At 42.5% G+C, this 27,226-nt stretch overlaps 1 protein-coding gene across 8 annotated transcripts in view; it reads right to left on the bottom strand.

Moving 5' to 3' along the window:
* Positions 1-27,226, bottom strand: part of LOC105463525 (KIT proto-oncogene, receptor tyrosine kinase) — an 83,621-nt gene that overhangs the window by 38,400 nt on the left and 17,995 nt on the right. For all 8 annotated transcript variants that reach the window (XM_011710670.2, XM_011710672.2, XM_011710673.2 and 5 more), the window contains exons 2-4: positions 6,358-6,627; positions 3,543-3,824; positions 2,340-2,476 (exon numbers count right to left, since the gene is read on the bottom strand). In XM_011710670.2, coding sequence (XP_011708972.1) covers positions 2,340-2,476; positions 3,543-3,824; positions 6,358-6,627 — 689 coding nt within the window. The remainder of the gene's footprint in view (positions 1-2,339; positions 2,477-3,542; positions 3,825-6,357; positions 6,628-27,226) is intronic.

Here is a 27,226-nt window from a genome sequence, read left to right as displayed (position 1 = left end):
ACGTGATAATATATATGCATAGGGGAAAAGAGAAAAAAATATGAAAAAATGCAGACTATATAGCATTTATAAGGACTAGACACTTGGGACTACTGAGCAGTTGAAATCTGGTAGTCCAAAGTAAGTTGTGCTGTAAATATAAAATATGTCCTGGATTTTGAAGCCTTAGTATTAAAAAAAAATGTAAAACATCTCATTAATAATTTTTATGTTCATTACATTATGGAATAATATTTTAGACACACTGGGTCAAATAAAATATATTATTAAAATCAATTTTACCTTTATTTTTTGTAATGTGCCTACTAGAAAATTTAAAATTACATATAAGGTTCATGTATTTCTATTACACAGCATTGCTATCTATGATGGTGGGATTATACCTATTTTTTAATGTTATTATGGTTGTACAAATATTTTTACATTGAAGTAACCACACATAAAAGTTGACTGTGAAAGCTGAATGTTTCAAACTTTTTAAAAAGAACAGAAACCTGCTTTGCTGTTAACTAATTGTGAGATCTTAGGTAAGTCAAGAGCATCACTAGGCTTGACTTTTGTTTCCAAAAGGGTATTTGGGAACAAAACTATCTTTAAAGACTTTTCCAGTGTGTAACACTTTGTAGATTTCCTACTACCCCCTTCTAAGAGAGTCTTCTAATAACTGGCAGAAATGTACCATTTCACAGCATAAGATCAATTGTCAAGAAGATGTAAAAGCAAGGTGAAGCAACATTTTCAAACTGGCTTTTCCCAGTTCATAGTTATACAGACTTCTCTACAAAGGCAGAGTGACAATGGACAGATAACATACTAAAGTCTCGATTTAAGGTATCTTCCTTCTAGTTCTTTCAAGAGCCCAAGAGTCCACAGCAGAACTCAAACAGGAACACTGAACTTGTCAGCGCCCAAAGGAATAGTGCAGTCACAAGAGATGCAGCCTGAACATCCAAACCCAAAGCCCATAACTTAGGATACTGTCAAAGATTCTAATTATAAGTAAGTAAAAATGCGAGGGTCTAGAGGCATTAAGAAAGCTAACCAACCAAGATTAACAGTATTGAACAAACTCCAGGATTCCCCTGCGCTGAAACAAACAATGGCAACAATGCTAAAAAGTCATTTTACCCTAAATTACATTGTGAGTTAAACTTATTCCAAAGGGTCAGAATAAAATATTATGGATTTTTGAATAATTTGATAGTGCTAATAGTATTCCAAATTAAGCCAAAAGATATCAATAAAAGATTCATGGATGAAACTTGGCAGACAGCCATGAGCCCCATCTGCAAGTCACACATTACATATTGTTTGCACGTGATTTGGTTTTCCTTAACCCTTGGAGGTGCACACTGGGATTTCCCCAAAGAGCTCCTAACACTGAAGGCTTATCTACCAACACCAGTGGATTAATTGGGAATGGCATGCAGGGCTCCTGAGAAAAATGGTTCAGAACAAAACTGCCTGGGGCAATTTAATTTCTCATCTCAAAAAAGGGTAATGTTCAAGTTATACAGAGGCTCAAATGCATACCCAGTCTAAATTGTTCTCTCATCTGAAATCAAGGATTATAGAAAGCCAATTAATATGGGATTGTATTCTGTAAGGTTAGCCAAAAATCCATACCTAAGCTATTGTTTTTATTACATTATATGATACAAAAACTAAAATGTTTCTCTGAGTCATTGGTTTGAAAGAATAGTCTACGGTACAATCCATTCTTCCAGTCAATGGCAGGCTTCATTTAGCAAGAAATCATCCATCACAGGTCTACATGAATATCATCACAATGTCTTTGTATTATGGTAATCACCATGGTTATTTGTTTAGCAAAGAGTTTTTTAAACAGGTATAAAGTTGCCAATGTTGAATATGGGGCAGGAGGAGGAAGAGGAAGAGAAAGAAAATACAGTTTTCTGGTGAATATCTGAGACTGTCTATTCTTTTTAAGTATGGAAGTGGCAACGCTTTTCAATATTTTAAATAGTCTGGCCTAAACAGTATCAATAATAGTTTAAATCAAAGTATTCATGAAGTTAACCATGTTTTTTAAGTCCCTAACAGAGTTTTTCAAAGAAACAGCATGAAGTCATAACATGAATCTGAAGTTCCCTCAAGTTTCTCAAAATAAATGTATAAAATTAATTTGTTACTAATAATAAATGTATATATCTCCATGTGGAGGTATGAAAGGGGGAAATATGCAATCCCAACACTCTCCCAGACAATCCACTACACTAATCGAGGTAGTTCCAGGACAGACCTTTCTTAAAGAGAAACCTTATCATCTCCCACAGAGACAGAACACTATGTCGAGAAGAATGAAGCAATTCACTCACCTGACTGTTTTCTCTTTTCCACGTTGAGTACACAGAACTAGACACATCTTTTATTGTGCATGTCACTGTGAATTCTTCCCCTTCCCTAAGAAGATAGCTTGCTTTGGAAACAGACACAACAGGCACAGCTTTGAAGGCTAGAATGAAAAGAAATGTGGCCCCTCAAATAATGTGTTGTATTATAGCATGAAATTTTGATTTAGCATTTCTCCTCAAATGTGTACAGCTTACTTTGTCATCTTTTAAATAAAATACAAAGCATGGTGCTAACCTATCTGTACTACTTGCATATCTGAAGGTATCAGCAATTAAATCATGCCTCCTTCAAGTACATTGAGTGAAAATAACAGAAATGCCCACTGTGAGATTATAATGCTTCTGGAAAATGCTTTTTCAAAACCAAGAGAAGCCCTAGCATAGGGAAGCTGCTTTAATCTTTACTTCAGACAACCTTGATGGTGTCATGAGGATGTGACCAACAACTACTTATATTCTTTCAAGCAAACAGGCATCTTTCTCATGCAAATCCTACCCTGCTCACTTCTGGAAATCCCAGGCTTTAAATAATCAAATTTTCCCTAATTTCAATAAGTATACTTTTTCAAAAGCCTTAGTAAAAACTGTACTCAATAGCTGAATGTCAGCTGGTGTTGAATTAGATGATCCCTGAGATTTAAAACCTAGATTATCTTCCAGCTAACGAAATATTCTACATAATGGCACAACAATAACAAGTTCCACAGTCAACTGGAATTTTCCTTCTCAGATCTCAAACAGTTTGAGAATGCATTGCAATTGATCAGCTGAAGGGAAAGCCAATTCACATGTCAATAGTAAATCAAAGAATGAATCATCTGCATGCTAATCTTTTCAACCAACATAATTGAAGCTGCCCAATGGGTTTCTCTTGGAAGGAATACTTGATGCAATTATGAAACTTTGGGCTGACTTAAGTCAGTCCAGTCTAAATGCCAATCGATGGCAGATACATTCGCCTCTATGAGAGGCAGTTGTGGAACCGCCACACAGGGTCAGGACCATGAAATAAACAAACTCAAAAGCAGATGACATTTTTTGAAGCTGGGGCAACCATGAAGAGCCAGCTCCCTGACTGACTACACTAAGGTGGACCAACGAGAAGAGAAGTCTTCCTTAGGTAAGTGAGTTCTCAACTCCCAGAAGCAGATACGAAACAGCCAGTACCTGGCCTCACTTTCAGGATGAACTTGTCCGACAGCACTGACTTGCCCTCCTGGTCCGCGGAACAATGCAGACAGAGCCGATGGTAGGCGCGTTTCACGCTTTTGATCGTGATGCCAGCCTTGGGGTCAGGAACAAACCTCAAGTCCTTGGGAAGAGGCTTCCCCTGGCACCCCTTGAGGGAATAACTGGTCACTTCTGGGTCTGTGAGAGGACAGCGGACCAGTGTGTCATTGTCTTCTTTCCCATACAAGGAGCGGTCAACAAGGAAAAGCTTGGCAGGATCTGTAGAAGCGCATATCCAAAATTAGTAGTTGGAATGGCTGGTCGCAGACACTGAAAACACTTTGTAAAAGATCTAATATGTTGCCTTTCATGACTAGTGGCGCAAATGGCTGCTTTTTTCTGTGTAAACAAAAGCAAAATTTATCCATCTAGTACTATTGAGAATTAACATTTATTAAACGCTTTCCATGTATCACACACTAAGCTTGGACACCATTACACTTAATCTCATTTAATCTTCAAATTGCCCCTCCCGTGATCAGTACTATCATTATTGCCATTTCATAGATGAAACTGCACCGTCATAAAAGCAACCCTCCTAAAGTGACATGACCTGGAAATGGCTGATTGGAACTCAAACCCAGGTCCAACAGACAGCAGCATTTGAGCTCTTAAAACTTTGGGAAAACTTTATTACAACTCCAGGGATCATCCGCCAATAAGCCAGTGTGATGATTCCTAGTGAGAGCAGGAAAGGCTTCCTCCTTCTAACCCCTCGGTGCAGGGCCCTTTCCAGGGTTTCCCGTCTCCAGAGTCTTTCAGATTCTAAAGAGAATCCAGAAAACTCTCACCAGGCCACCTAGTACCCATGATAGGTGAGCCTCACTCGATTGATATTCCTCTGAAGAAACATGCAAATGTAACTTCTGGAAATCAAATGATTTCAAATGCACAAGGGGAGCTTGTGAGTTTCAGGAATGCTGTGACAAATACCGTAGCCCGCCAGGACGCTTGTGAGTGAAAGTGAACACTATCAGTCTTTATGACAGGACACCAGGCACAGACTGGGAGTGGCTCAGGCTGACTGGGGCCTCACAGAAGCCAGACAAACCTAATTCCGTATACACAATATGCTGCCACCCTCTACAGTGTAATGATAATACAGATACATGTTTAGGCCCACAGATTACATTTAAAATCTGTTTTTAAACTATCCTTTCCATCTGAAAATCAGGTGTTTCACAAACATGAACTTGACATCATTGAAATAGGTTTGTGTTTTATCCTTAACCTTGACCAATTTTGAAAAAAAGTTTTCCAAGATAAATTACGCATCTCCCAGCCTTACTAATTTATTCTGCAAATAAATGACTTCATGATGGTTGAACTATGTATGGTCCCAGGCCATAGCTAGTTACTGTTCTATCTACTCTTTGTAGGTCACTTGAGTCTAGCTCCTACAACGATGCTCCACCTTCCTTCATTGCCTTAACACAGATTACTTAAATATTCAAACATCTTACATTTGTTATAATTAAGGATAGTTCCAAGACACAGAAGATGACTTTCCCTATGAAGAAAGTCTGTGAGCCCTGTTAGAGTGATTTAACTAATTCAACAGTTTTCCTCATTTACTCAACTGTCATGCTACTTCATCACCACCTGGAAATTGCAGAATGCCTTCCTGAATGTAAAGGACAGCACATGGGTTAGCTCAGCAATTACAGAAGCATGCCCTGAGGCGAAGTGGTGACTTACCAGGGTATATCTCTTTGCAGCTACCTACTTAGGAAAGAACAACTGATAAAGCAGAGAGGCACAGTCAAGCTTTAGAGTCAGCTTTATTCGCTCCTGATGGAGCATGTTAGAATTTGTACCATCCGGGCTCCCTAACAATTATGTAAGGAAGACAAGACAGAATGGATCATCTTATCCAAATACTGTAGTAAGGAACTGAACTCAGGAGGCACCTACGATCTCCAATCTAGAATAAAAGTATCCATTATTCATTCGTAATACCATGGATAAGGCCTCTCACTCCGGCCTGTTTCAAAGACAGCCCTAGTCTAGGGACACTGAGAACTAGAAAACAGGACTCTATTTCTCCTCCCGTCACTTGGATATGCCCCATAAACTGTCAGTGGATCAGTTTTTACATCAACTACAAGATACACTGCTGCCCAGCATGCCCATTCTTGACAAGCCTATTAAAATCATAGACAAATCACTGAACTTGTCATAGGAAATGAGGCATAGAACTCCAACTACCATATTTATTTTTCTTTTGTTTATAAGAGGTCACAATGTTTTCTATGGATAACTCTACAAAGAACCCATGACAGACATGGGATGTTTAGCTGACCAAATTATTTTTCTGAAATTTACTCCTTAAGAGTGGGCCACATCTTTTGAAGTGTCGGTCTGGTTAGGCCTTGAGAGGCCTTTGGTTCCCTGAAGTGTTTTTACTAAGTGGGAGTATCTAGTATCTCAAGGCATTAAAATGCAGCTCTCCCAAAGGGCCTAATTGATTCTCAGGGTTTACTCAAAGCACCAGCACAAATGGGCTAAACCTACTGTAATCTCATTAGGAGAAGTATCACAGTCCTGCAGTCCTCCAGCTGGGGTCATACCCAAAGCCACTATGTATCATATCAAAAGATGGGGGAGAACAGTAAAGAAACATGTGTTTTAGGCTTCCTAGACCCAGCCAGAAATATTTTATCTATGGCTCAGTGATCCATATGTCATCCAAAATTAAGAGCAGGATATTAAATTCTCGAAAGCACAGCATCGCAAAAAGCCAAGCATTTACCTCTAACAAACACATAAATGGAACTGCTTAAGCCGTGTTTGTTGGTGCACGTGTATTTGCCGGTGTTGGTGGCCTCTGCCTTTTCTGTGATCCATTCATTCTGCTTATTCTCATTCGTTTCATCCAGGATCTCAAAAGTCCATTTGACAAAGCCTGGATCAATGCACAACAGCCTAATCTCGTTGCCCACTCGGACTATTAACTCTGATTTTGCTGGATGGATGGATGGTGGAGACGGTTCCCCTGGACTCACAGATGGTTGAGAAGAGCCTGCCAAGAAAAACAGAATCGTGTTGAGTATGATCGTCTTCCTTGGCGAAATAAAGCACTTCTTCCAATACTGAGTTCCATCTTCTGTGTACTCTACAATAAAAATAGGACAAAGCTGCCCTGCTATTTATGGTTGAAAAGAGAGTTCTGCCTAAAATTTCTTAAGTTCATCTGGAAAATTAAGTTATTTTCTCCAACCCTCAATGAATCCTGAGGGTCACATTTGGTCCCCAAGCCAGGATGTGCTGGATGCCACAGCCTTCTCTGGGTTAAACATACAACTGGGTCAAGTTTTCATTCTGAATATGGGCCATCTTCGCAGTGTGGCCATGCAGACACCTAGCTTAGAAAACAACAGAAACGGACGGGCGCGGTGGCTCAAGCCTGTAATCCCAGCACTTTGGGAGGCCGAGACGGGCGGATCACGAGGCCAGGAGATCGAGACCATCCTGGCTAACACAGTGAAACCCCGTCTCTACTAAAAAAATACAAAAAACTAGCCGGGCGAGGTGGCGGGCGCCTATAGTCCCAGCTACTCGGGAGGCTGAGGCCGGAGAATGGCGTGAACCCGGGAGGCGGAGCTTGCAGTGAGCTGAGATCCGGCCACTGTACTCCAGCCCGGGCAACAGAGTGAGACTCCGTCTCAAAAAAAAAAAAAAAAGACAACAACAGAAACAAAACCTCACACTATGGGGGGCGGGGAACTACTGGCCTGTCACTCTCTTTGGCAGAACGTACATGACCATGACATAGAATAGCTTTTCCTTAAAACTGTGTGAATTCAGTGATTTCTATATAATTCCCTTTACATGGCAATGTTCAGCAAAAGGAGAACCATTCACAAATCTCTAAATACTAAGGCAGAAAATGATACACCTGTTTTAACACCCTAATGCCTAAATAGGTTTCCTAGATAGGAAACTATTTAGTTTATAAAGATGCAAACTTTAGGCTCTGAATATGAAACCTGAACTCTAGAAATTTTACAACAGCCAATTCATCCAGTCATGCATGCCGCCATGTAATCAAATACCTATTCATTATCATCTACAAAAGCACCATGATAGATGCTGGGGAAAAGTTCATGCTAGTGTGAGGCATGATCCTCACATATATTTCAGGGTTTAAAGAACAAACTGCTGGCCAGGTGCCGTGGCTCACGCCTGTAATCCCAGCACTTTGGGAAGCTGAGGTGGGAAGACTGCTTGAGCTCAGGAGTTCGAGACCAGCCTGGGCAACACAGTGAGACCGCCCCCCCAACACATCTACAAAAACTAGAAAAAACATTAGCTGGACATGGTAGTGGGCACCTGTATTCCCAGCTACATGGGAGGCTGAGGTGGTAGATCACTTAAGCCCAGGAGGTCGAGGCTGCAGCAAACTGTGATTGCAACACTGCACTCCAGCCTGAGTGACAGAGTGAGACTCTGTCTCTCTAAAAAAAAAAAAAAAAAAAAAAAAAACAGAACGAACTATTGAAGTAAAACATAGCTATGAGATTTGCTGTCAATCTGAAGAAAAAGAAGAGGTGGGCTGGAGTGTAACCATATCATAACGGCAAAGGAGGAGAAGGAGAAGACGACAGCATGAAGAAAGGGCTGGCAGTGAAGTGAGCACAGAGCCTCTAGAGTCATTCAGAAACTGGCCTGGCTAAAAAACGGTACCTTGTGGAGCATGTGACAGGTGAGACTACATGGAGTGAAACCAGATCCACCAAGGGTTCTGAACTTCTGCGTGTAAATTCTGGGAATGTACCTCGGGACCCTGTAGATTCACTCCAGGTTTTTCAGCAGAGAAGTGACATGCACAGTGAAATCCCAGAGAATCAACTAGATTCAAAGAAGTGAGTGAAAAGTGCTAGTCGCAGGCAGAAGTAATGAGAACCTACAGTAAGGAATTCAGAATAAAGAGGAAAAGACACCATAGATTGTCAGAGGAAGGACATGTCAGTGGGATGAAAAAGCAAAAGGTTGACTCAGGGAGGACCTCAGTGAGGAGGCAGAAGGCAAGGTCTCCAGGTGAGGTGGGCTGGGGCAGTGTGATAACAAGACTCCCTGGGGGCTCTCAGTGACCTCTTGCAGAATGGTGAGGGGAATGGTTCAGGGAACGGTTCATGCACATCAGATTTATGTCCCCTGCCACCATATGCAACGTTGCAGATGACGACTGATCTGAGTGAGCCACACAAGTTCAGCATGGCTGAGGATAGGGGATGGGGGCATAGTCTGAGGGGAGGGGACGTGAGAGGTGTAATTTGCTCACAGGTACAACCTGGCTGGTAATGGGACTTCTCAGCAGTGGGTTGCTTATAACCTGGAATTCAGATGATGGTGGTCCAGTGACACCTTGTGAAGTTAAAAAACAAGATCAGATCATTAAAGAAACGGGTTTGAGGAACCAACCAAGCACTGATCTTAAAGGGATCTTCCAGCCAAGAGGGGGTAGGAAAGGGTCATGAGAGATTTAAGAAAAAGAACCACCAGGAAGAAAGGGGAGAGAGGCTAAGTGGCAAAGAAGTCAATGCAGTACAAAGTTTCAAAGAGAGGGTGGTGGCTCTAAGGGCAGATGCCACAGTAAGATGGCAGGAAATGAACAAAAGACCCCTAATCTGGTTACAAAGAGACCGCTGGAAATTCTAAAGTACAATTTCAGTTGAGTGGGAAGTGTCATTTGCTCCAGGGTTACAGGCTGCAAATGCAGAGCTCTCCCTTGGGTAGTTCTGGCAGTATAAGATGGAAATAGAGATCTGCAGCCGAACCAGGCTTAAAGGTAAAGAAAACAGGAGACCTTCTCACATGTGAGATAGAAAGAAGAGCACTTATGGGTAGGGACACACTGAAGGTGCTTTATAGGAGGGTGGAAATTGCTTCCTGCAGGTGTGTGTATAGATGACCAGTCTCAATTCCTGTTTGTTAGCCAAATATTGCCTGTGGTGGCATCCACTGTAGGCCCATTATGTCAAGCAAAGTACACCCCAGATCAAAAGACAATAAGGCCAATTATAAACACTAAATATTATTAGGCACCAACAACGTGATAAAGGCTATAGAGTGAGACGTTGAGTCTGCTAGGTGCAGCATCTAAATGTGGCAGCAAGAATATAGACACGCAGTGGCCAGGATTATTTTCAGAGTTGTCCAGAGCACTAAATAATAAAAACAGAGGCAGCAATAAATAGAGATGTTATTTCTATTATTTATTCCTTTTAAAAAAGGAACAGTTCCCAATGAATGTGCATGATATTGATAGCAAATTTGACCCAATAATTCTTAAAGATTTATACTGCAATCTATTTCAATCAATTCCATTTTCTCATGGGTTGATCTGATGGATATAGATAATTACAATCCAGTCAAGGAAACATCCTTGACTTCCTGAGACACACCAGGCCAATGCAGCTAAGTCTAGCTGTGTGACACAGGCAAATCACCCTAACTCTGTGTCCAACTTTCCACACCTGGAAAATGAGGATAAAAATACCCTCATCTCATAGAATTCTTCTGAGAATCAGGTGAAGTAACACATGCAAGGAGATTAAAACAGGACTGGACAGTTTTTAATACATGCTATCATAGAAAAGCAGGAAAGCCTTTCAGCATACCAAGTGAGAGCTTGGCTCTTGAGTTAGGACTGTCTAGACTTGCATCTGGGCTCTGATACTAAGTGCGTAACCCTGGGGCACGTTCCTACTCAACTCTGCCCTCAGTTTCTCATCTGTAAAGTGGGGATAGTAACAGTACTTATTTTATAAGGCTGTTATGTAAAGCTCTTAGAACTATGCTTGGGTACATGGAAAACACATAATGTCAGGCACACTTATTCCAGAAATGGAACTTCTTATTGGCCCTCCAAATCAGTCCAGACTCACCCACTTCCTATGTATGGGACGAGTTCCCATCATCTGCCAAACACGTTCCTACCTGACTTCCCCATCTCGGGCAGCACATCCTAGCATTCTTTCCTTCAGAGCCTCCTCCACACACCCTGTATCCCTTCCATTCCTGCTGTCCTACCCGAGACCAGCCAACTACTTCACAGAGCTAACATCCTCTCCTAAAAGACTCCTCGCCAGCCACCACCCACCCCACCCCAACTCATCCTCCCTCAAAGCTGAGGTCCAGCCTAAAACAATATCCTTTTTTTTTTTTTTTTTTTTTTAAAAAACAACTCCACCCCCAGCCTCTATACCACAACAGAGGCAGCAGCAGCTAACAGTAGCAGCTCTTACAACTTTAAAGGAACTGCTATGGGGTGAACTTCTAGCTAATTTCCCCAGACCCAACCTGCCTCTCCTTAGGCTGACTGGCTAAGGATCCTGAGAATATTCTTCATCCATTGTCATGCCCATCATTCTTTCTGCCTGTGTCCCTTGGACACGTCTTATCTTGTGTAAAGCCTCGCTGAAGACAGCCTCTTCATGGATGTTGTTCCCTAGCCACTCCATGTCGCGATAACCTGTCCTCACTAAATCTCACCAACAAAGGCAGTCCATCACTCATTTGCCTTGTACTGATGTTCAACTGTATCCATATCTCCTACACTCACTCCAAGGTCTTAGATCCTGCAGGTAAGGATCCTAAATCTTACTTTTCCCTCTAGCACAGTAATACAAACATTCTCTTCAATCCTGAACATATGAAAAAACAAAGAGAGGACAGGCTCCTAAACACCCAGTCCCTGTAACAGATGTCAACAGTCTACAGATCTATCCCCAAAAGATGACCCATGTCAATTCTGCTGCTCCACCAAGAAAAGCCTGGCTTCATTAAATCAAAAAGCCATGCATACCTCCAAATAGGGCCCTCTAAATTCAAGATCATGAGTTCATGCTTCACTTCTAGAGTTTTAAAAAATAATTAATTGCCACCAGAAGTATTCAGGGTTTTATTTTCAAAATAAACGATTTATAAACTCACATTATAAAATGAAAATAGGGCTTTTATTAGGGTGGGACTGCAATGTTTATTCTCTTTTTTAAATTGTGTTTAATATTGTTATAGTAGTCTCACAATTGTTAAAAACTGTAAAGATTTGTTTAAAAGAGTAGAGCTTCATATTAAGAGAATGCCTTTCAAAAAGGTATTCCAACTTAGCTTTGAAATTGCTCTGAAATTCCAAATTTTGAAAAGTGTGTGGTAGACAGCAAGTTCTTAACAAATGTTTGTTGAATTGTGTTTTATCTGCATCAGGACTTTTTGCATTAGCAAATGTACTTCCCCAATTATGTTTGGCTGAGGCTAATATTAAGGTTTGTTTTATGTTCCCTGAACATAGGTTAATTAATGAACCCAAAAAAAGGATAGATGGCAAAACCCAACACTCTGGAGACCAGCTAGTACTATAAGGAATGATGGCTCTAAGCTAGGAACTCCAGAAACTATTCCATAAATACTTATTCAGTAAATACAGGTACTTGATAAGTGCTGAACCTAGAAAATGGCCTTTGCTTTCAAAGAGCTTTAAGGAGGAAGGGGACACTTAAGAACAGTCAACAATGCAAGATTTTAGTGGTAGTTCAAAAAAAAGAAATGCCAACAAACCCTCTGCTTATAACCTCTTCAGTTACTTGCTATGTCTCCATCATCACTAGTAGTATAAAATTCAACCAAAATAACTGAAAGCAGAAACTCAAACCCGTACTTGTACACCAATGTTCCCAGCAGTATTATTTACCATAGCCAAAAGGTGGAAACAACCCAAATGTGGTCCAATAACTTATGAATGGATAAAGTGTGGCATATACATACAATGGAATGTTACTCAGCCAAAAAAAAAAAAAAGTAGCACTCTATACATGCCGCACATGAATGAACCTTGCAAACAGTATGCTAGGTCAAATGTGCCAGACACAAAGGCATATTGTATGATACCAGTTATATGACGTACCTAGGATAGGCTAATTCACAGAGACAGAAAGTAGAACAGGTTACCAAGGTGTGGGGAGGGAGTACAGAGGGGGATGGACAGTTATTATTTAATAAGTTTCTGTTTGGGATATGAAGAAGTCCTGGAAATGGTTAGTGGTGATGGTTACACAACACTGTGAAGATACTTGGTGACACACAGAATTGGGGCACTTAAAAATAGTACATCTTAAGTTACATGTATTTTACGGCAATTAACTTTTTTAAAACTCAACAATTCTTTAATGCCCAGCTAAACCTAAAACTTGCCTCAGGTATCTGGACGCTTTTTTTTATCTCATCACACTGGCCTCTATTATTAGCCTCTGTGAATACCTCAATGTTGTTTTAAATCATGTCATTAAAAAATTAATTGCTTCACTATTTTTATTTACTTTTTCTATACAGTTGAGCTTATACTAAATAAGCATTGGCAGGGGAAGGTCTTTTAACTCTGAGCGGAAAGACCTAGCTCTTATTTTAAACCACACTGATGCTGCCCAAGGCATTTTTAATGTCCAATGCTCTTAATTTCTTCTCTAGTGTATCTTTGCTCTTCTACTCATACCATGAGTCATGTGGTTTTATCCCCAAACCTGCTTATGGGAGTTGTATTTGATATTTTATTATGTATAAATTATATGTATAAAGTGCACATTAAAGAAATGGGTAAAAAATGAGCGTGCTTACAGGGAGAAGGCTGCTAATTCTTCCATAACTAAGAAAGGCTTTCTACGGGTCGCTCAACTGAAGAAAGCCTACTATTGAATTAATGTGGCAAACATTAGCAAATCAGGGGAGGGCCTCCTTAGCAGGGGTTCTGCATTTGGATTGTTTCACAAGTACTCCATTTAAGGATACAAAAATAAGGAATCACAAATCCTGCACTGTGGGTGTGGTGTATGGAAAGAATGGCAGCTCAGAACTTTCCTGAGAAAGACCATCGCTCAACCAAAACTCAAAGAGGCGGCTTTGGACCTCCATGAAAAGATAGGCAACTGTCCATCTTCTGTTTTTAAGTAAAAATAAAATATTCAAGCATACCTGTAGTATTTTTTTAACACGTCAATTCCCAGACTAGTTGAGACTGCAATTCTGGGCGCAGTGATCTGTGGAAGTAGGAGAGACCTGTTGATGGAGCCCAAGGGTGCTCCCAGGCAATTTCAGCAGTGGCTGGCCCAGGTCAACCATGACTGCAAGGTCTTTCTATCCTTCACAAAAGGCTAAAGCTCCAACAACTGGATTGATAGCTGAGGTTAAAAGTAAGGAAGTCCTTTCTAAACCTGTCTTCCTTTAGACACAGATATAAGGAACTAGATAAAATAATGGTGGGGAAGAAAAGAAAATCCACTACATTAGAGAGACCTATTCTAGTTTTGGGGAAGTAGAGCAGGAAGAACTGTGACTAGGGCACAGCCTGTGCATTGCAGTTCAACTACTCTTTGGTTCACATAGTGTTTAACCACAATTCGTAATAAAAAAGCTAATGATTTGTATATCATACTGTTTCTGATATACTTTTATATCCCCATAGGAATAAACTGGATGAAAACCAAGATGGAAGGATCCCAGTAATCGCCCACAACTCCCATGAGGCTTTACAAACAAAGAGATGATACTGGAAATAGCGTGCAGACGGGGGAGGGGGAGTATGAACTCAGTGAAAACCACACGAGTCCTCAAAATGCTCTTGCCCAGAAGTGAGGAGACTAAATCAACTGGATCACCCACACGAACCAAAGGAAGTCATGCAACAGAGTCCCAAAACTGTCCCTGTTCTACTGTGGGGAGCCCACTCCACCATCATCATTAAAGTGTGACCTTTCAACATGCATGTACTGTGTAACCGGAACGAGTGCTCATGGGGGAACTCACAGCCTTGTGCAAAGACAAACTGCTAATGAAATAAAAATATCAAGAGGTGATGCACATGCTACAGGCCTGTGCTGCCCAGAAGAATCATGAAAGGGTGGAGGGGAGAGCTGAGCCAGGAAGACTTTGTATTTGTATTTGCATGTGTATGTGTTTCTACGTGTATTCAAGGAAAAGGAAGGCAAAGACAAAGTTCTCAAAGCATGAATGGGTGCAGTGCTTCAGGAAAAGCTAGTCCTATGGGGACGCCAACCCAACCAAGCTTTGAGCTCTCACAATCCAAAGTAAGGTCTCTGTCCAGTGCCAGGAATATGGCACGTGCTCAGTAAGTGCAGAGGGAAGGAATCTCCTACAGTACAGAAAATGCAAAGGGGCAGAAAGGAAAGAATGGTTAAATAATTTGTGGCATCACCCTACAGAGCAATGCTTTTTCACTGAGGATGTTTATTAGTCTTTTTTTTTTTTTTTTTTTTTTTTTGGAGACGGGGTCTTGCTCTGTCGTTGCCGAGACTGGAGTGCAGTGGCGCGATCTCGGCTCACTGCAGCCTCTGCCTCCTGGGCTCAAGCAATTCTCCCACCTCAGCCTCTCAAGTAGTTGGGATTACAGGGGTGCACCACCACACCCGGTTAATTTTTGCATTTTTAGTAGCAATGTGGTTTCACCATGTTGGCCAGTCTGGTCTTGAACTTTTGACTTCAGGTAATCCACCCGCCTCGGCCTCCCAAAGTTGATTATGAGACTTCTTGAAGGTCGATTTCACTCAGTGGTAAATAATTTTAAACAGTCTTTCATATTGTTTTACATATTGTAATATAGAAGGTAAAATCAAATATATTTTTTTCAGGAGGAAATACATGAGTTTTCGAAGAAATTGAATTACTTTACAACTACACATTCCCAAACGTCCCACTCAAACCCCTGGTCCCTCCAATCTTTAAAAGTATTCCATGGAAAAGTTTGAGAGCATGCCTGGATGGATCACACTTTCTATTTCCAAAGATTTTTCTGGGTAAGAGAAAGTTCAGATCTATCTTTAATCCAGTAACACAGAGATTAAAGCACGTATATAGGCAGAACTCATGATTACAATCTGCTCAGGGCCAGGCGTGGTGGCTGACACCTGTAATCCTAGCACTTTGGGAGGCGGAGGCAGGCAGATCACTTGAGTCCAGGAGTTATAGACCAGCCTAGGCAATATGGTGAGACCCCATTTCTACAAAAAATACAAAAATTAGCCGGGTGTGGTGGCACACTCCTGTAGTTGCAGGTACTCAGGAGGCTGACGTTGGTGGATCACCTGAGCCCAAGAGGTCGAGGCTACAGTGAGCTGAGATTGTGCCACTGCACTCCAGCCTGAGGAGCAGAGTAAGGCCCCATTTCAAGAAAAACAAAAAACCTTCTCAGGTTTAGTCATGAGGTGAATGATAGGTAACTGTTGGACATCATTTCCTCCTTACCTTTCATTGTAATACTCCCACGTCCAGGCCTGAGAAACCAGTTCCCTTAGACAAAGCAAATTTCTGTTTAGCTGTTAAAAATTAAAGAAATGTTCTATCTGCATGCCAGGTCTCAGTACTGTATTATGTACATGATATTTAGTGATTTTACAGAATTTGGACAGTTTAAGGTTTCAAGCAATAGCACTATACCATTTTAAAATGATTAGCCATTTAAAATTCACAAAATAACAGACTTCATTACAGCATACTTAGTTTTTTGTTTTTTTTTTTTTAAATAGCTCCTTAAGTATATTTCTAGGTTGGTCTAAAGATGATGAACTAATTGACACAGGGGAATCACAGAACAGAGAAATAAAGCTAAAGCTAGAGTGTCAGTAATTAATGGCAAACAAGGCTGGATCAGTAACAAAGCAAGCACTTCTGTAACATGTCCTCATTGATGAAATGGGAATTGAGCTCCTATCATTTGGCCTGGGAGTACAAAGAAGGGGCTCACAGCCCAGTGGGGAAGACAGACTCATCTGATTACCATACAATAAAGCAAGTATAGGCTAAAACACAGGGCAGAGTATTATGGAGAACTGAGCTGGGAACCTAAGGCAGTGGGCAAGTGGAGAGGGCTCAGAAAAAGATTCCTAGGGCTCAAAACAAGTGATGCATGTGGCCAGGCTGAGGGGTAGAAGAGGAGAAAAGTCTATCACTTGGGTTGGGGGAGAAGGGAGAGACATTCAAGACCAAATATCACAGAACTAGTAGAGTCAGTGCCTAGGAGTCACAAAATCATTCAGAGTTGCTGCAGGTGTGAGGCCAGAGAGGGACGGAGGGCAGGACCCCCGGAGGCCTCCTCCACCATGGTAAGGGGGTGAGCTGCAGATGTACGTTTTGGGAGGACTCCTCTGGGAGCAGTGAAGGACAGTGCAAGGGGAAAAGAACCGGAGACAAGGTCAGTCAGAGACAACCAGTCAGTGATCCAGAAAAGAGCTGACAAGGGCATCAACCAGAGGCAGTGGGGTGAAGGGGAAGGGTGGCTATATGCCAGGTGAGCCTAGGACCTTGGTTGGGCTGGCCCTGGACAGTGAAGAAGCAAGAAGGAGAAAAATATCCCCGGTTTTGTCTTACATGATGGGGAGATGGGGTGCCAATAGACTGGAGGGGTAAAACAGATTTTGAGGCATTTGGCCCGGCAGGCAGCAGCATAAAGGTTCTGGAAACTGGAGGCAGGAGGTGGGGATAGGTCGAGGCCACAGATATACTCTGGAGTCTTACTGGCACACAGAGGGTGGTCGTGGTGTCCGTGAAATCCCCCAGGGAGGGAGTGAAGACTACAAAGAACAGAGGGGCCAGAGGGAAATGACAAGGCCCAGGGTGGCTGAAGTAGGGTAGAGATGACAATGACTACATTGCTAAAGGAGAACCAGGAAATTCAAGATTAGACAGTGTACAGGGCCTTCTGTTAGGTTGGTGCAAAAGTAATTACGGTTTTTGCCATTACTTTTAATGGCAAAACAGATGGACACTAGAATCTCTGAGGACAAGGCAGCAGGTGGGGGAGCAGAGAAGGATGGCGAACCCCCCTCCAAGTCTCCAGGGCACAGGACTGGCCATTGACAGCAGTGAGGACAGACAATCACAGAACTCATACACTCATTAGCAACCCCAGCTGCATGTCAGAACCACCAGAGTTTTGCCTACAGTAGTCACACCAGGATCTCTAGATGCAGGGCGTGGAGATTGGTACAGTAGAATCAGGCCTGGCCGTTGGGATGGCAGAAGTGGGACATGGAAGAAGGGAGCTTTGTCGTGCTGCTGGGGGAGCGGCAACCGCGGGGGCTGGCTGGTGTCAGGGAAGAGGTTGGGGGAGGAGGTAGAGGGAGGACCCTCAAAATCAGTGAGTGTGGGGGACAGTGCCTGGTGGTGGCATGAAGACACAGGGTGCTCCCAGAGGGCTCAGAGTTAGGGAGATGAACATCCACAGAGAAAGATGGCAATAAAGAAAGAAGGAACTGAGGGGAGGGATAGCCAGAGGGGTGACTAGAAGGGCTCCTAGGATGACCTGCCCAAGACCCAGGCTGCTGCAGCTAGCCTCAGGAGCTGATGCATGTGTCCATAAGGTGCAGAAGCTCATTTTGGGCTCAAGACCCCCTTTTTTTGGACCTACTCTTTTCAGGAGACTCTCAGTGGTACAAAGGAGCCCATGGTACATGTAGGTCCCACGTTTCCAAGGACATGTGAGAGGAAGTGGTTCGCAGGCTCCCCAAGGCTAGAGAGGGATGTCGCACTGCACACAAAGGCACATCCTTTGCAGTGGAGGCAGTCAGGCTGCACCACCCCACCCCACCCGCGCACCTCTGTGTGGGCGTTCAACCTGGGTGGATTCACGTGTGGTTTGGGCCCTTCCTGCCTCTGCTACTGAGTAGTTTCCTCCTCAGGGCTTTTTGAAGGGCCAAGTCAGCCCTTCAATTTTCTGCCTTGAACCACACGGACATAGTGCCAAGGTATCGTTTGTGTCGATCCCACCTTTCCTGTAGCATTTTCATGTTGTGCTTTTCTGTCTTTTATTTTTGTGATCTCTGGGCAAATCAGACGGACTTCATTCTCTGCAATGAAGCATTTTCCCACTCAGATTCCTCAAAATTGCCCAGCTAGGACATTCATTTTAGTGCAACCCTCACCTTGACTCATTCCTTCCACCAGTTCCCAATTCACAAGCGTGCCACCTGGTGGCAAGAGAAGATGCCCTCAGGCTGCTTCTGCTTTTTGAACAGCACTCCCAAGAGAGAGAACATGTTAAATGTTCTGTGTGCTTCTAAGGAAACTTACTAAGAGGACCCAGCAGCAAGGACTCAAGCTTCCAATGAGTGAGTTTTAGAGACAGGACATCTATCACAGCTTTTCTCAGGCTGGAGAAGACAAGCAAAATTATTAAATGCTTGGAGTCTGGTAAATATTTAATATCTGTATATATTAGGTGAAATATATAACAGCATACTTTTGCAGGTAGTTACACTTGGGTTTTGGGGGTTTTTGTCCTCCCCCCGCTGCCGCCCCCTGCCTTTTTGTGGAGAATGAGGTCTCGCTATGTTGCCCAAGCAGATCTCGAACTCCTGGGCTCACGCTATTCTCCTGCCTCTGCCTTCCTATGTGCTGGAATTACAGGTGTGAGCCACCGTGCCCGGTCATAACTGCACACTTTTAAGCAATTAGTGAAGGATGTGAAGGGGAAAAATATACTGGTAGAGACATAGCAGTTCTGGATTCTAAATCATTAGGCAAGTTACTTAGGTTATCTAGGCCTCATTTTTCTCATCTGACGAAGTAAATATTTAGTCTAAAGCCACCAACAATTCTAAGATCTGTAATTAAATGCTTAGGAGAAATAAATGCTGAGGTGATGGGATAACCCCAATTATCCTGATTTAATCATTCTACATTGTATGTTTGGAATTAAACATATAGGCCATAGGAAGGTTAAGATAGGCTGGGCACAGTAGCTTACACCTGTAATCCCAGCACTGTGGGAGGCTGAGGCAGGAGGATCACTTGAGAAGTTTGAGACCATCATGGCCAACATGGCAAAACCTTGTCTCTACTAAAAATATAAAAATTAGCCAGGTGTGGTGTCACATGCTTGTAATCCCAGCTACTCAGGAGGCCGAGGCACAAGAATTGTTTCAACCAGGGTGGCGGAGGTTGCAGGGAGGCGGAGGTTGCAGTGAGCCGAGATTGTACCACTGCACTCCAGCTTGGGTGACAGGGCAAGACTCTGTCTTAAAAAAAAAAAAAAAAAAAAAAAAACCATCAAGATAAAGAAATATCAGCCAGGCACAGTGGCTCACACCTGTAATCCCAGCACTTTAGGAGGCCGAGGCAGATGGATCACTTGAGGTTAGGAGTTCAAGACCAATCTTGACCAACACAGAAACTCCATCTCTACTAAAAAAAAAAACAAAAAAATTAGCTGGATATGGTGACATGTGCCTGTAATCTCAGTTTAGGAGGCTGAGGGAGGAGAATCACTTGAACCTGGGAGGTGGAGGTTGCAGTGAGCCAAGATCGTGCCACTTCACTCTAGCCTGGGCAACAGAGTGAGACTCCATTTCAAAAAAAAAAAAAAAGGAAAAAAAAACAGATAAATCTCTTACATTAATACAAATTCAGTGCTTGGGCCAGGCATGGTGGCCCACGCCTGTAATCCCAGAACTTTGGGAGGTCAAGGCAGGAGGACTGCTTACCCAGGAGCTTGAGACCAGCTTGTGCAATATGGCTAAACACCATCTCTGCAAAAAATACAAAAATTAGTCAGGCATGGTGGCATGTGCCTGTACTCCCAGCTCCTTGGGAGGCTGAGGTGGGAGGATCGCTTGAGCCCAGGAAGTTGAGGCTGCAGTGAGCTGTGATCGTGCCACTACACTCCAGCCTGGGAAACAAAGATAGATCCAGTCTCAAAAAAAAAAAAAAAAAAAAAAAAGAAAAAGAAAAGAAAATTCAGTTCTTGTACATAGAAAGCACTGAAATGTTTGTGGCAAGAATGAGTAGCAGTGATTCCCTTATAATATAAACATATAGCTAAACATATATGTGTTTATAATATATAAATTTTTTTACATTTTTTATAATATATACATAAAATATATAACTTGTTTGTTTTTGAGACAGAGTCTTGTTCTGTCTCCCAGGCTGGAGTGAAGTAGCATGATCTCCGCTCACTGCAACCTCCGTCCCCACTAGGTTCAAACAATTCTCCTGTCTCAGCCTTCCGAGTAGGTGGGATTACAGGCACCCACCACCATGCCCAGCTAATTTTTGTATCTTTAGTAGAGCCGGATTTTCGCCATGTTGGCCAGGCTGATCTCGAACTCCTGGCCTCAGGTGATCCACCCGCCTCGGCCTCTCAAAGTGCTAGGATTACAGGTGTGAGCCACCATGCCAGGCCTACTTTGTTTTTACACTACTCTTTGGACACAAAATTAGAATAAGGACCTAAACATGAAATTTGACTTATGGCTCTGACATCTTATAATTAACTGTGAAGATGCAAGTATCATTTGACACTCAAAGACGTACCTTTCTCAGCTAATTATGTGGTCAAACTTCTCCTAGATACGCACACATTACCAGCAGCAAAGACCTTCGTAGGACTACTAAATATATTCTCTTCTCACTCACTCATCCTAACAAAAATACAACCTAAGGCTTGAGGAAAGACCTTCCCTTTTGATCTCAGAGACAGACTAAGAAGAAACCTTTCTCTGCCATTATGAAGTCAGTCTTTGGGGAGTTGCATAAGGTCTGGATGTGACAAGGAAAATATGCTGGGATCCACCCCTGAGTAGAAAGGAGGAACCTTCCCATTTCCAGCGGGTTCTTCCCAAGAGCCTAGCACAGTCTTCTCTACCTGCCCGCTGCCGCCGTAAATATGTAGATTTCTGTGTTTTGATTTCTGGAAAGCACATATTGAAATGTGAACCAGAAAAGCACTGAGGATTGGAATCCAATAAACACCAGAACAAGGCCCTCACCATCTGTGAAGTTTGGGGTGGGGGTAGAGAGCTCGTCCCTTCTTTGAACATTCGCTTCCTTCACTTAAAGAACAATTCAGAACAAAGTAAAAAGAAACAGGTCAAAAGAGCATGGCAGAGGTCAGCCACACTAGTCAAAGGCTTCACCCCCGCCCCAGACCTAGGACATACAATAAGGGAGCCCTGGTGCAGTCTCACCTCCCAGCAGATCCTCCTGGCTGCACGCTTTACAAACAGATGGGGGTAGCCGGATCCTCACAAGAAGATCCTGCAGGAGGACCTGTCAAATGCAGACTGCCTTCATGTTAGCACTGTCCTGGACGTGTGCGGGTGTGAGCGAGTGTGAGTTCCAATATTCACTAATCACCAAATTTCCTCCTATCAGGCAACGCAGACTTCTGCAAAATGTCAATTCCCGGCAGACTCAGGAGGGAAAACGGGGTTTTGAGGAAGACAAGTAAGGCTGGCGCGGTGGCTCATACCTGTAATGCCAGCACTTTGGGAGGCCGAGGCAGGTGGATCACCTGAGGTCAGGAGTTCGAGACCAGCCTGCCCAACATGGCGAAACCTCATGTCTACCAAAAATACAAAAAAATTAGCCGAGCTTGGTGGCAGGCACCTGTAGTCACAGTTACTCGGCAGGCTGAGGCAGGAGAATTGCTTGAACCCAGGAGGCAGAGGTTGCAGTGAGACGAGATCGCGCCACTGCACTCTAGCCTGGGCGACAAGAACGAAACTCCTTCTCAACAACAAAAAAGGACGAATGAATGAAAACTTCAAGACATAAAAAAGTGTGACAATCCTAAACTCTAGTTCTAACGTATGGCATCTAATTTGAATGATATCAAATGAAACATAGATAAGTGAGAGACTGATTAACATTTATACATACACATATGCGTATCTGTGTGCACGTGTATATATACACATATATCTGGCAACTGGGGCATTTAAGAAATTTTTTACTATGGTAAAATATACATCACATAAAATTTACCATTTTAACCTTGCAAGTATACAGTTCAGTGGCATTAAGTACATTCATGTTGCTGTACGGCCATCACCATTATCCATTTCCAGAACTTTTTCATCATCCCAAACAGAAACATTGTACCCATTGCATAATGACTCACCATTCTCTACACCCTCCAACCCCTGATCACCATGATTCTACTTTCTGTCTGGACGATTTCATTATTCTAGGTACCTCATATAAGTGGAATCATATAGTATTTGTCCTTTTCTTTGCTTATTTAACTCAATATAATGTCTGCAAGATTCATCTATGTTGTATCATTTGTAAAAGTTGACTTCCCTTTTAAGGCTGAATAATATTCCATTGTGTGGATGCTATATTTTTGTTTATCTATTCGTCTTGACATTTTATTTCCCTAAGGCATTTTTAAAACCTGTCTTCAATTATGATCTACGTTTTGGAAAGGCCTGATTTTCTAGCTCTTAAAAATGCTAGAAATTATACTTGACTTAGATACTTAAGCTAATTTTCATTATAATGGATAAATCAGTACATTTTGCTAGTGAATATACTCTGAAATCCTGCTTTTAATGGTCCTGTCAAATAGGGAAAATTGCACCTTCCCCTCCATCCCACACACTGAACAGAGAGGACATTTTTCCGTCTATTTCCACTTTCAAAACTGTCACTTTATAGCCACAGGGATGGTTTATACCAAAGGAAGTAAAAACAAAATTATTAATAAGAAAAACAAGTTTTATCTGAGGCTGTTGCTAGAAAAAAGGTTACTGCCCTTGATAACTGTTCTGCAAACAGACTTGTATTATCAGCAGCAGAACAGTTTACCTACAGCTCCGGATAACAAGCAGAGGCGACTCTCCTTTCTCCCCTCTTTCTGGAGTTGGTAGAAACGTTCAGGGAGCCCCTTTTCACTTGCCTTTGTGTTACCTTGCCATAGAGGAGGATCTGTTTTTTAAGTGCTAGAGAGAACCAGTTCCAGGAAGGCAGTGCATGTGTTTTAGAATATGAGTTTAATTTAAAGGGCTCACAAGTGAGCAGCTCACAATGTCACTCCTTGGAGCAGGGCCCTCAGCTCTAGAGGGACAGGGTAAAGGCTGCACTTGGGTGGAGACAGAGGAACTCACCCTGGGTGGTCTCAGTGTTCTCATGGAACACAAGGCTGTCTCCTTTGGTGGGTCTTCAAAGGGGCACAGGGAAGGTGGGGGAGGGGGTCATGCTAGCAACTTACTCTCAAATGGTTCAGAAAAAAATATGTATATAAAACAAAATAAATGTGGTAAGATGTTAACAACTGGTGTACTGGAGTTCTCTGTACTAATCTTGCAATTTTCCTGTAAGTTTGAAATTATTTCCAAAAAAGGAGCTTTAAAACAAAAAGTGGGTCCAGCTTTGTAACTTTATTCAGCAATATTGGAAAGTCTAGAAGGAGGATCAGACACTGGAAATTATGGTGTCTCTCTGAGCTTGGGTGAGCAGGTGAAAACAACAGGAATATTATGAAAACAGGTGTGGGTTTTGGAGTCAGACATGCATGGATTCCAATTTAAGCAATGTGAGACTTTGGGAAAACTCATTTGACCTCTACAAACTTCAGTTTTGACATCTATGGGGGTAAAATAGGTCGGAATCTTCACGTCACCTTCAAATCCATGCTTCAAAATAAAATGCTTTATACTAAAATAAAATGGTCCTGTTGTTACTACTACTATAATTACTGTACTATAATTACAGCAAGAAGAGAAGGGGGTGAGGCAACATGAAGGAGCAAGGGAGACTGCCTCACAGGGATTGGGGGAGGGACGGAAGGAAGGAAGGAAGAAAGGAAGGAGCGAGCCAGCCATGGAATGCATTGAAGCTATGAAGAAAAATGGCACCCGATGAAGATAAAGGAAACAGATAACAAAGCACAAAATTATAGTTCTTCCTGCTATCAACACTGCTGGCAGATGGTAGCTACAGTATTCTGACAGTGACTGAGGAATTGTGTTTATAATTTTTCCCAAATTTACTGTTTTATTACATTTACTTAATCTAATTTACAATAGGTATGAGAGAGTATGTTGAGCCTCAAATGTAAAAAACAAAAACCACACAACAATCAATCAACGTGTAAATAGTCAACAGATTACCAGTTCCTCCATCAAAAGCAAGATTCCCATAAACACATCAGCCTCTTTACCCTCTAGGTCTTAAAACCCCAATCTTTCACAAAAAATGAGCCCTCATTCTCAATGTATGTATTTTTATAAGCTATTGTCAAGCTTTCTATTAAATCAGCAAGGCTGAGTTTCTTATTTTAGACAAATGTCCCAATGTTGCACAGCTGTTGCTTCTGAAGGGCAACTTCCATGCCTTTACCTTCTAGAACAGGAATAAAAAACACTGGCTTTAACCAGGCCAAAGTAAATTGACTAAAATAGGCAAAGGAGTGCATATCTTCTATCAAATAGATGTGGAAGTGGGTGGGAAGAAACACAACCCACAACCCCCTGCCTGCCATCAACTTCTGTGAGCGAAGGAGGCAGCACTTCTTGGAAGCCCTGAGGAAAGAGGAGGCAACAGTCATTCTCCCTGAAAACCTTCCAGGGGCCACCTTTACTCTTCAGGCTGCTGGCTTCTGATCCATGTATTATAAATGTCTGCAAAAGCAAAGGAGTTCTTCCTTCCCCATATCCCTGAAATACTGACACTCAAGAACTTCTCTCTGGTGTCCCACAGGGCAGACCCCAAGTTAGAACCAAGTTATGAAATTTCACTGCCACTGTGCCAGGGACCTGCCTTTCCCATAGAACGAGATGGTGGTGGCAAACGCTCCCAGAACGAGGGTGGGGACGGGGGTGGGAGGGATGGAGAGGTCTAAACCTCAGGTGACACTTCAAAATTTAATATATTAACCAGCCCATGTGTCCTAAGAACAAAGATGGGGACTGCCCCACCATTCATTCATCCAATAATAAAGCTTGCTGTGTGCTGGACCCTTGGGATAGTCAAGAGGGCAAGACTTCCCCACCCCTCACCCATCGAGTTTATATTTAACTCCACATCAGCAATAAACCAATAATTTTACAATTAGATAATTACAATGTGATGCGTTCGAACAAGCACACTGTACAATGAGAACTGATCTGACCTACCCTGGGAGGTCAGAGAAGATTGCAAAGGAGGGGTGGGAGCTGGGCTGTGAAGTGCACTAGGAGGCCAGGGAGAAGCATGGGGCCTCTGACAGCGGACAGAAGGGCAGCTCCTGCAGAGGCCACAGATGGGTGGATAGGAGCTGGACACCTTCGGGGGTGGAGGGTGCACTTAGAGCCAAGAATGAGGCAGGTGCTGTGTGCAAAATGGAGATCAAAAGGAGATGCTGGAGGCTTGAAAGGGATCTATGGGGTCAGACTTTATTCCAAGAGCACTGGGCAGTCTCTGAAAGGTTTTAATCAGAGTGGGACACTATTGTATTTGTCCTCTTAAAATACCACTCTTCCCCTGCTCCCTCCACCCATGCAGGTTTCTCGAAGCCTCTACTGCAGCGCAGTCCTACAGTACTCCAACTGTCTGTTGTCCTGTCTGGACTAACCGAAACGCATATCTATCTTTCTCCGTCTGACAGGAGGAGAGCTGAGAATTGCACCCTGGTCTGACGTTCTGACATTAAGAGGATTGAAGAATCCACGAGGGCTTTAACTTTTTAACTAGCACGGCTGACAGCTGTGACAAAGCCCAGTAATTTTTATACTCAAGGCCAGTGGTTCTCAAACTTTCGCCTGCAGCAGAATCACCTGGAGAGCTTGTTAAAACAGATTGCTGGGCCCTGCTCTCAGAGTCTCCAACTCAACGGGTCTTGGGTAGGGGCAGAGAGTTTGCATTTCTAACAAGTCCCAGGTGACCCTGATGCTGCTGGTCCAGACCACACTCGGGAACCCGGTTACCAGAAGAAACCCAGGGCATTAACGCAGCAAACAATTTTACCAGGATCTGTATCTTGGAACTCAAAGCAAACCTGCAAAAACAGATTTTCTTGAGTGAGCAAATCTGCCTGGCTTTTACACCTAGAAATCGGCCTAGCACTGGGTCCCCCTGACAAGCTTTGGCAGCCAGTCGGGCACAGATTTCTCGAATCCCCAAGCTTTAGAAGTGGGAAATGTTGCAGAATTCTCCAGTCACAGCTACGGGACTCCAGAATAGTGACACCGGGTGGCAAATACAACTTCTGCAGCACATCAGACCTCAATCTGGTGCACTACATCTGAGAGCCCGGAGCCCACATCCACAGTCCATACTAATCCAGCAAGTCTCTGAGCTGCCATTTGTAGTGAGTGAAAAACAGCAACTATCCTCCTTGGACAGTCTGTTCTTCCACACAGCCCTATGAAATACCAGATATTTCTTGGTGAGTAGTCAGATACCATTCACCAATTTTCCAAATTGCTAATCAGATAATTGCTGCAATAGTTAATTCTGCAACCATTCTACATTTGAATAAGCAAAATAGAAAATAATTAGGCCAAACAATCACATTGGTTTAAAAGCACACTAATGGACAAAATTAGTTTATTCAAATTTGTTTCAACATTCATCAGAACGCTTGCTGGTCAATTTGCTTAATGAGTATTCACTTTTCCCTTAATTTTTCTTGGGTGACATTCACTTAGAGCAATACATTAAGCCTGTTTCCCTTTGCAAAGAATTCTTAACGACCAGCCCTGTGTTTGAAATGATTTCTTCTCAATCTCTTTGTGGAAAACAAGAGGAAATGTCTAAAAACAATCTTGCTCTATTTTCCAGAATTTAAATAACAAAAGTTTCCACTATTTCTACTGAGAAATCTTTCCTTATTCTTTATATGGCCAAGG

Source organism: Macaca nemestrina, chromosome 3, assembly GCF_043159975.1.
Source record: "Macaca nemestrina isolate mMacNem1 chromosome 3, mMacNem.hap1, whole genome shotgun sequence".
NCBI classification, from domain to species: Eukaryota; Metazoa; Chordata; class Mammalia; order Primates; family Cercopithecidae; genus Macaca; species Macaca nemestrina.
The sequence above is the reverse complement of the archived record's forward strand: the minus strand, read 5'-3'. Positions and strand labels throughout refer to the sequence as shown.